This window comes from Apis dorsata, unplaced genomic scaffold (assembly GCF_000469605.1).
Source record: "Apis dorsata unplaced genomic scaffold, Apis dorsata 1.3 scaffold_74, whole genome shotgun sequence".
Classification (NCBI taxonomy): domain Eukaryota; kingdom Metazoa; phylum Arthropoda; class Insecta; order Hymenoptera; family Apidae; genus Apis; species Apis dorsata.
Window position 1 is genome coordinate 239,148 of NW_006263372.1, and position 10,540 is coordinate 249,687.

A 10,540-nucleotide genomic window follows, 5' to 3' on the forward strand; every position below is an offset into this window, starting at 1 on the left:
TTTTTTCAATTAAATAGATCAATCTGTTTGTGGATCTTGTTGGAGTTTTGGCACAACTGGTGCAGTTGAAGGCGCGTATTTCATGAAGTACGGTAAATTAGTGCGTTTATCTCAACAGGTAAAAAAACTTAAAATATAATTAAATATAAATATTATAAATAAAAAAAATATTTTATTATGATATTCCATGATTATAGGCACTTATTGATTGTTCATGGGGTTTTGGAAACAATGGCTGTGATGGTGGTGAAGATTTTAGATCGTACCAATGGATCATGAAGCATGGAGGTTTGCCTACAGAAGATGAATATGGTGGTTATCTTGGACAAGTAAATAGATTTTAGATACAACTATTTTACAGACAACATCAACATAGACATATATAATTAAAGATAAATAAATTTTTCATTATCTTAATGATATATTTCTTATCTATAACGATGATCTATATTTCTTATCTATTTTAATAAAATCTTAATTTAAAAATTTAATAACTTAAAAAATTAATTATCTTAATTAAAAAATTTTGAAAATTATTTTCAATTATTTATCTGTTTAGGATGGTTATTGTCATGTAAATAATATTTCAATGATAGCAAAAATTACTGGTTATGTAAACGTAACATCAGGCGATGCTAATGCTTTAAAAATTGCTATTGCAAAGCATGGTCCAATTTCAGTTGCAATCGATGCATCTCATAAAACATTTTCATTTTATTCTCATGGAATATATTATGAACCAACTTGTGGTAAGTAAATATAACATTTTCTAAATATTTTATCAAAAATAATAAAATATAATATAATAAAATTTTGTAAAATTTTTATAAAATAATAAAATTTTGCTTATAGGTAATACAGAAGAGTCGCTAGATCATGCAGTTTTAGCTGTCGGCTATGGCAAAATAAATGGAAAGGATTATTGGTTAATCAAAAATTCATGGTCAAATTACTGGGGTAACGACGGATATATTCTTATGTCTCAAGAAAAAAATAATTGTGGTGTATTAACAACTCCAACATATGTTACCATGTAAAAAAAATAACCAATATTATTTTTATGTTTTTAATGTAAAAGTATATGAAAAAGTTTAAGTTTTAAGTTTTTATAAAAATCACAGGTTTATATTTTTTTTTTAAATATGATATTTAAAAATTGATATTTTATAATTATTTAGAAATATAAATGTATGCTATAAATATAAAAAAATAAATTGTTCAAAGTATATGTTATTTGAATAATATGAAATTTTAAAACGTTTATATGTATGTGAATTAATATTATTTAAACATAAACAAAATGATTTTTATTGAAAATCTTTAGTATTTAAAAGCGGTTTTATAATTTTTGTTTTCTTTGTTTCTATTACTAAAATGGTTCAATAACAAATGATGTAAAAATACCATAAATTTTGGATTAAAATTTTATACAATGTAAATACAAATTGCGTACAATTGCAATTTGTTAATTCGCAAAGTAATATTTACTTGTTATAAAAAGCATAAAAGAACATAAAGAGCTACATAATTAAACAATATCATGTTCTCATTTGAAAAATACTACAAAAAATAGATAAAATTATACACAGACAATTCTATGACATTAATGTTAAACTATTGTTTATGTGTTGGAAAGCCTGATGCCGGAATTATAATAACAATTACTTACAAAAATATATGTAATTTCAATAGGCACAGTTTGCGTAATACAATTTTTTAAATTGTTATAAAATAATTATATACTGATAAGTATATACTGAAAGAGTTACATTACTGTGCGTTTAATATAATATAGAATTGAATATTTTTTAAGATACAATTGAAAGAATTATTACATAAATCAAATTGAAAATGTTTAAAACATAAAAATATAATTTAATTAATTTTTCGATTGTATGAAAACTTTTGCATGATAATATTATATCATTTCTTTTATCATCAATTCTATTCAGATTTCATTTAAATTTATCATAATTGATCAGTGTAATATGTAATTATCGATTTAACGTAATAATACATTTACTTAAGAAAATTAATTTTTCAAAAAATATAAATAATACATTTAAAAGATGAAACATTTTTGTTCAGAATATATTTTTAAAAAAATTAATTTTTAATGAATTCCATTATTTAATATAATCTTCATCTTCTTGTGTTTTAAATCTAATACATCATTTTCAATCAAAAAATCATATTGCATATTACATATTAAAAAGTAGTTTTCGTTACGTTTTCAATTCTTTATAACTTGTGCAATTTTGTGCTGTTCGGTCGATTAAATCATATTTTACACGATATTATAATTTTAAGAGTAAATTTTCAATTATTATATTATGAAGCGATAGATAATCTTCATATAACGGCACTATTATTATATATTTGATAAAAAAATTGACACAATATTGTATCATAAATTAATACACGGAATAAAATTTTTTAAACTCATATATGCAAAATATTTTTACGTTTGTTTTTTTTTTTTCTTTCACAAATGTATTCTTAATTAATATAAGATATATATATATAAAAAAAAAAGGAGAGAAAAATAAATTTTATAATTATTTTATAATGGCATTAACTTTGGTTCAAATTATATCTCTCCTTTTTATGAATTAAAATTGCAAGTATACAATATAACTTTATATATTTTAAAAATATTACTTAACTATCTTTAATATTATCATAAAATTAAAAACTTTAATGATACTAAAATTTTACACGCGATGTATATGTGCTATTTCTGATTAAAGATAATTCGAAATAGATTGAAACAAGTATTCTTATATGTAATATATGTGAAGAAATAAATGTTAAAGATGCACAATATTTCAGTCAAATATTCTTATATAATGAAACTAATAAAACAATGACTATACTTTTCACGAATTACTATGTCAAAAAGTATCAATATTATTACATTTACTGGGATCATACTATAATTAAATAATTGGATTAAACTGTATCACAATATTCATATAAAATTCCGTAAGATTTCGAAATATACAGCGATCAAAATATTACATAACTAATGAATATTACGTGTAACATTATCCTGCTTAAAGATTTAATTTTTTTCGACCACTTTAATTTTTATACGTACATTTGTAGAGCAATATGTTTAAGTACACGATAATACAGTTTTCAACAAATTAATTTTCACGGTCGAAAACGTGCAGGAATTAATTAGAAATATTAATATTATATATAACTCTTTAATTTTCACTTTTGTCTTTTTCTTTTACTTTCATTGTATATCACTTGTGGACCCTGCTCCGATCGGTCGCATTTGACGATCGATAAATAACTATGATCGATAATCGTATATAGCGATCTTGAGAAACAATCGATCCTCAATTTACGATCGATATAGTAGGAATGTTTAAAATGTTCACTTGATAAAAACGTTTCTTTTTACTCTTTTTTTTTTTTTTTTTTTTTTTTTTACTTTCATTATCGATAGTAGAGAATATAGAAATATTTTATATAAGTTGCCATTTAACGAACTAAGATATTTCTCATTTTAGACATATTTTGAAACTTTCCATTCCTCTTAATCCTACTTTTTTTTATAAATGTATTCTGTTTAAAGAAATCCCATTTCTAAGGCGTTATACAATGACTGTGTGTCCGAATGACTACTTATTCTCCAAAATGGGAAATTGTGGGCACGTGCTGCCGTTTCTTCGTCAGTATCATCGCCTATTACCACATACGTACATCTTCGACCAAATCGCGCGACTACTCTTCCAAAGCAACTTTCTTTTCCTAAAATATATATTACTTATACAACTTTTATTACATAAATAATATAATTAATAACAATTATATATCATATATTAATTATATATCAATTTAAATCATAAATATAATAAATATTTTAAGCTAAATACTTAAATATTTTTATAGAACTTACCAATTTTTGAAGCAGAATAAATATTCTCAATTGGAAATATTCCACCAATTCCAAAAAGTAATACTTTCGATAAAGCTGGTACTAATTGTGTGGTAGTGACTAGAATGTTAATGCAGTCACTTCTTTTATTTATAAGACTCAGACATTTTACAGCAGACGTTAGCCAATTATCAGTCAATACTTCGATCTCTGAACGAAGTTGCAACCATTGTTCTTGTTTCGCAGCACCCAACAAACCGCCAACATTATTTCGATAATTATTATAGATTTCTTTAATTTTTCGATAACGAAAAGCTAGTTTTCGCATCCAATCAACACCACCTCTTACACCAGAAGCCAAGCAAATACCATTGTTTGTAGACGCACATTGGAAACCATCATTGGCAAAATTATAAGAAGATAAATCTTGTCCATTATCATCTGATGATACATCATCGATGTGCACTTGATCACAGTCCTAAAAGTTAAATCAAAAAAGTTATTGTCAAAGATATAAATTATACAAAAATAATGCAATTTAATAAATAATAATTAATAAAAAAGATTTATTATTTTTTAATTAAAGTATTTTAATTCTTCATGAAATAATGAAAATATATGTTCGAAGAAATACCTCGACATCATTGAAAAAAAAGTGAGTATCGGCCAAATTAAATATCATCTCCTCCATTCTATACGCCACTTGGGCCAGAAGAGCCGGATCCTTACGGTGCTTCGTTGCAAATTGTCCAGTAAGTAGAGAGTGAAATACAACTATGGTTTCGTCTAGATCCCAAATGAATATCCGGTCAGGACCGGCTTCTGTCGTGTCCGCAGAACCTATACTATTTCCACTTCCGCTTTGGCGTCTTCCGCGTCTGCAAGGTTTCGCTGTCGTTCCTGAAACATATTCATAGAATAATATTATGTCACATATTCTTTTTTAATAAGTATATATTTTTATATTTTTCATTCTAAAAAAAAAATAAGTATAAATATTTATATTGTTCATATAATAAAAAAAATACGTAAAACAAATTATTTTTAAATTATTATTAAGAAATTTATTATTACGAGAAATTTATTAAAATTATTATATATAATATTATATATATATTATATATAATATTATATATAATTTTATTATATATAAAAAAATATTAAAATTATTATTATGAGAAATTTAACATAAGAATATTTAACATAAATTTAAGAAAGACATACAATTGTTTGCGTAATCACAAGTACAATCTATGATCGCAAAAACTATTTTTTTGAATATCTATATACTTATTATTTATTGCTGTTATTTGAATATTAATAATTTTATAATTTTAAGATCTCTTAAGATGTAATTTCTGAAATATCATTTTAAATTTTTTTTATAATTTATTTTATTAGTTATTTTTTAAAGTTGCAACATATTCAAGGAGAAGATAACGACGCAAAAAATAGAGATATAAAATCACACGTACGAATCGTGTTACCTTCGATGTTTGCGGTTTCTCGTGCGGTAAGATCGCTAGCATCGTGAGTTGTTGCGTCCAAGGTAAGTGCAGATTTTGTCGAATCTTTTTACAAAGAAGGAAATCGTTACTATAAATCATAATTGAAAATAAATCGTAATTGTTATAATATATAAAATACAACAAAATATTTCTATATAAATGGAAATAGCAAATAAAAACATTCATATTATTTTTGAAATATGAAATAAACATATAAATTATAAATTTTTTTAAATAAATTAAAAAAATAAAAATTATTTATAAGTCAAAAAACAATATTTACTAACATCAAATTGTTTAATTTAATAAGAAAAAAAAATTTTAATTAAGAAGATTTAATGAAATTAAAGTTTATCCTTAAAAAATTTTTACATATAAATAACTTTTTCTATGAAACTTGTACTTTTTCTTCTTATTAATATATTTACAATTTATAAATAATAATATAAAATAATAAATAATAATAAATAATATAAAATAATAAAGCAATAAGATTTACAATTAATAATTTAAAAAATAATAAGATTTATAATTATTTTTTTAATATTGTATTTATACAATATTGTAATATTTAATATTATAATTAATATTCATTTGTTTTTTCAGCAAATAATACAATCAGAAAACAATTCTATTTCTAATGAATCACTTTGTATGATGTAATACAAAGAGGAAATTCAACAATTCTCATGCAATATGGGAATAATAATTGGAATTAATTTCGATTTTATTAAAGTGATGAAATTTTCATCTCGGAATTTATTCCACAAGAATATAACTAATCAAAAATTAAAAAAAAAAACCAAAGGAACGTTACCAGCAAAATTTAAGTTTCCAATGTTAAATGAGGTGGGTGTTGCATGGTAACTGTGCATAGGATAATATCCGGAATACTGTAATGGTACCCTGTCATTTCCGTATAAACTGCTACTATAGGCGCTGTAATCTAATTTCTGAAAAATCATAAAAACAAATGATAACGTTGGAAAATAATAAATAAAATAAACTTCAGAGTTTTTAATACCTGTGAAGATGGTGATATATTTTGAGCCACATTAGGAAAATTTGTGGTGCCACTATTGTACGTGGCGTAAGACGAGTATTGAGTCATGGAGCTTGGCGTTGTGTACGAGGTCAGGTAAGAACTTTGCAAGCTTGAGGTGTTTTTTCCAGCTGTGGTTGACCCATAGGGTGGCGAGTTGTATAAACTAACGGCATAAAGTTTCTATGTTAAATGTACATTTATTAATGTTTAGTAGGTTAAAGGATTACATAAGTATTAATAATTCAGTGAGATACGTAGCATAAAGGTTAGGAACATAAAGATATAAAGTAATGAAATTTTTTAATAATATATAATGTAGAATATAGGAAAATAATGAAATATTAAAAAAATATTTTAAAAATGAATAAATTATAATATATATTATAATATAATAGATAAATATATGTATAAAAAAACATATATGGAACATACATAACATAATATAGCAGATAAAAATATGTATTATAAAAAACTTCGGAATTTCTTTTTTTTTTTCTTTCTTTTTAGAGAGATAAATGTAAATTTTTGTTGACATATATTAAATTTTTAACGTCGAATATTTTTTAAAGCAAAGCTACTGAAATTTGAGTTTCGTGAGAAATTGACATAAAAATGTGTATTTAGCAAGAAATAAATTCTATATGAATCATATAAGAAAAAGAGAGTAGATATTTGTAGACGTTTGTTATTTTATCTTTCAAAGCAAAAATGGTTCTGAACCTATAACATGTTCATTTTTATTATTTTATGAAATAATTTATCATAATTAATCTTTAACAAAAAAAATGTTTCTAATAAATATTATTAACATAAATATTATAACAATTATTCAATATGATAATATAAAATATTTATATAAAATAATATACTTATAGAACTTAAGTATATCTATATATTTTATAATCGAAGTTATAAACAAAGATTCGAAGAAATAAATTGATCGTCAGTTTCTTTCTATTTGAATATTGCAATATGATTTTTTATTATTAAAAATCAGAATAATTTCAAGAAAAAGAATATATATAGTTCATGAGAAATACGTGCCTGTTATAATATTGATTGGCTCCGTACAACGAACTGTAATCTGCCTTTTCCATAGAATCCGGATATTCTTGTTCCTTTTCCTCTGCATTCTCATCGATATACAATTCTCCGCTGGGCACGCTGTCGGTTTCGGGACAATCTTGCACCTCGTTTTTGACTTCTGTCTCTGCCAGTATGAGCAAAACGATTCACGTTCACGTGTTTTTAATTAAAATATGTTCGGTATTATTGTATTATTACAACATTAAGAAACATAGAACATTCTATTATGACTAAATTTGTTCAGTTTTTTTCATTAAAAATAAGAAATTTTAGTTTTTTCTATTTGAATTGATTCTATAATTTTAAAAAGTCAAGTTGATAATATTGTTGTTCTTATAAATTAATAATTTATTGAAATATTACATGATATTGATAATTTAATGTATCTATCAAACACCATTGTGTGTAAGTGAAATGAAATAATAGAAAAAATAAATGAAAAAAATTAAATATTTTGCACAAAATTCATTTAAAATTTATAAAACGATTCGATTTATAATCAATTATCAATTACAATCAATTTTTACTATTGTTTAGTCACGAAAAGTTAAAAATTTCAAAATAATTTTTTTATCACATTGAACTAAAAAAAATCTTTCTTTTTAATAAAAAATTCTAAAATTTTTTCAAAAAAGAAAAATAACTTTAAAATAAAAAATTAAAATGCGTTATTTGATCACACTTGTATTTCCTAATTTGTTGAACTCAAATAAAATGAAATTATCGAATGAAATTAAAATATTTTATATATACAGAATATACACAGAAAGGATTCTGTTTTGATTTCAAGATTATATGTTACTATATTTATTCCTAACAATAAAACTGAAGAAATATTTGATCTATGTTTCTTATTTCTTGTTGATATTGTCTAAAATAGAAGTTTATTGCTTAAAATTAACAGCAAACAATCTTTTTTTTTATCAATAATAAATAAAATAAAATAGAAAAGTGAATAAATATGAAGAAATGCGGAGAAAAATATTTAGTAACAACGAACGAATTTTTTTTTAAAATATTAAAATAAAATATTAACATTCTCATTGTAACTTTAATAAGTTTGAGACATTTTACTTGCAAATATTCCGTATTTATCATATCATTATATATATCATATTTTATCATTATATATATCATTTTAGAAGTTTAACTTTTTATATATTATATTATACTATTATATACTACTATAATATATAGTTAAATTGTAATACCATTACTATTACTATTATTACTATATAATACTATTATTATAATATCAGAAGATAAAAATAAAAGAAAAATCTGTTTTGAAAGGATTAACATAGTGAAAATTCTTTATATGATCGAAAAAAGTCAGCAATAGCCATTATCATTGTGATGAAAATATTTCGTTTCAATTCGAACTGCATCGCGCAATTAATTACACAAACAATTAGTGATGTTATAAAAGCACGAACAGTCCATTACAAAAACCATTCTATATCAAAGTTTTATAAAAGTGAAGAACAGTGCGGCATACCATCAACGACCAGGTATCTCGTTTTAATTCAATCGACTGGCGATATACACGTTCAAAAGGGAAGCGGGAAATACAGACGGAAGCCTTTTCGAAACGTTGAATTTAAACCGTTTTATTGGAGGTTTCGGTTATCATTGCGCGCTGCTACCTTACAAACACAAATTTTGCAATTCTTTTCATGAAAGATTTTTTTCATGGTTGTAATTTTGTATATATGTGTGTGTGTGTATAAAAAATATGAAAAAAAAAAAATAAATAAATGAATTGATCAATAAAAATTTTATATATGTGTGTAAAAATAAATAAATAAATAAATTGATTAATCAATAAAAAGAAAGAGAAATAGGGATGATTTGTAAACGGACCTTTAAAAGGGTAGCCTTTTAAATGGACCCGGAATGGAGGAGCTTTATTTACCATTGTTTGCGGCTCGAGGATGCTGTACCGAGGCCTCTGTCGACGATGACACGTTGCCAGCATTATCTAAAACGCCTGCTGGTTTCGTTGGATCATTGTCTTCGGTTAACATATCACTCTGCCTGAGAGAAAAGAGAATAAAGTTGCGATTTAGTATGATGATTGAGAATCAGATTTAAGTATGTTTTATTTTAAATAAAGATAAGAAATAATAATTTAAAATAGTGAATTATTTATAATAATTTATTATCTGTTAGAAATATTATTAATTTAGGAAAATTTGTTTTTTATTAGAGACAAGTAAAAGTTTCAAAACTCATTATTGATTTATTTTTTAGTTTGAATTGATTAATTCTAATGAAATGTGAAGAAAGTTGACCGTCTCAAGATTCTATAATTTGATCATTATATTATTATTTTTAGATTTTAAGTTTTAAAATTTCATTTATTATATATAAAATTTCAAAATATTGAATTTCTTAATCATCGAATAAATGATTGATTAACCATATGATCAATTAATCATAAAATTTGTTGATAAAATAGCTTAATTAATCATAAAGAAAGACTTTATATATAATTTAAATTTCTAAATCTTCAATTTTTGTAAACATTTCTCTTCATTTAAAAAATAAAGATGTTTTAATTTTTAAAATATAATAAATATAGATATTTCTCTTTGATATAGTATCGATATAGTATTATCGATATAGTATTATGAGTGATAGACATTCCTGATAACATGTCAATCTTATTTGCATATTAGTGAGTAGATCATACTTTCATGAAATTTTCTCAGTGTGGAATTTCGAATCTATCACAGTTTGTTTTACACGTGCAAAATGATAATTCTTATAATGTTTATCAAATCTTTTAAAATAATCTACTATTTTCAAAATTTTCAGTGCGGATAAATATTTTATATTTTAATCTTAAATAATATTATAAATTAAAGAACTTTGTAATAAATCAATATTTGAAGATAAAATTAGATATTAAATATAAAAAATATATTTAAATTATAATAATAATATATATAAATTATATATAAATAATATATATAAATTATACAATTTTTTAATTTCTTTATTTTT

The 10,540-nt window shown here is 23.0% G+C and overlaps 2 protein-coding genes across 6 annotated transcripts in view; one reads left to right on the plus strand and one right to left on the minus strand.

The window, feature by feature from the left end:
* LOC102681013 (digestive cysteine proteinase 1) overlaps positions 1-1,089 on the plus strand; it is a 2,796-nt gene extending 1,707 nt beyond the window's left edge. The window contains exons 8-11 of the mRNA XM_006610375.2: positions 18-118; positions 198-329; positions 560-749; positions 853-1,089. Of these exons, the coding sequence (XP_006610438.1) occupies positions 18-118; positions 198-329; positions 560-749; positions 853-1,037 (608 nt within the window). The 3' untranslated portion in view covers positions 1,038-1,089. The remainder of the gene's footprint in view (positions 1-17; positions 119-197; positions 330-559; positions 750-852) is intronic.
* Positions 1,090-3,223: 2,134 nt separating this feature from the next.
* Positions 3,224-10,540, minus strand: part of LOC102681670 (eyes absent homolog 4) — a 12,625-nt gene continuing 5,308 nt past the window's right edge. Inside the window, exons 2-9 of one of the 5 annotated variants that reach the window (XM_006610379.2) lie at positions 9,447-9,568; positions 7,490-7,655; positions 6,425-6,608; positions 6,218-6,353; positions 5,380-5,463; positions 4,527-4,792; positions 3,914-4,370; positions 3,224-3,765 (exon numbers count right to left, since the gene is read on the minus strand). In XM_006610379.2, the coding sequence (XP_006610442.1) occupies positions 3,584-3,765; positions 3,914-4,370; positions 4,527-4,792; positions 5,380-5,463; positions 6,218-6,353; positions 6,425-6,608; positions 7,490-7,655; positions 9,447-9,558 (1,587 nt within the window). In that variant the 5' untranslated portion in view covers positions 9,559-9,568 and the 3' untranslated portion in view covers positions 3,224-3,583. Of the gene's footprint in view, positions 3,766-3,913; positions 4,371-4,526; positions 4,793-5,367; positions 5,464-6,217; positions 6,354-6,424; positions 6,609-7,489; positions 7,660-9,394; positions 9,569-10,540 lie in introns of all 5 variants that reach the window. The other 4 variants (XM_006610378.2, XM_006610380.2, XM_031507992.1 and 1 more) reach the window with 4 other exon arrangements.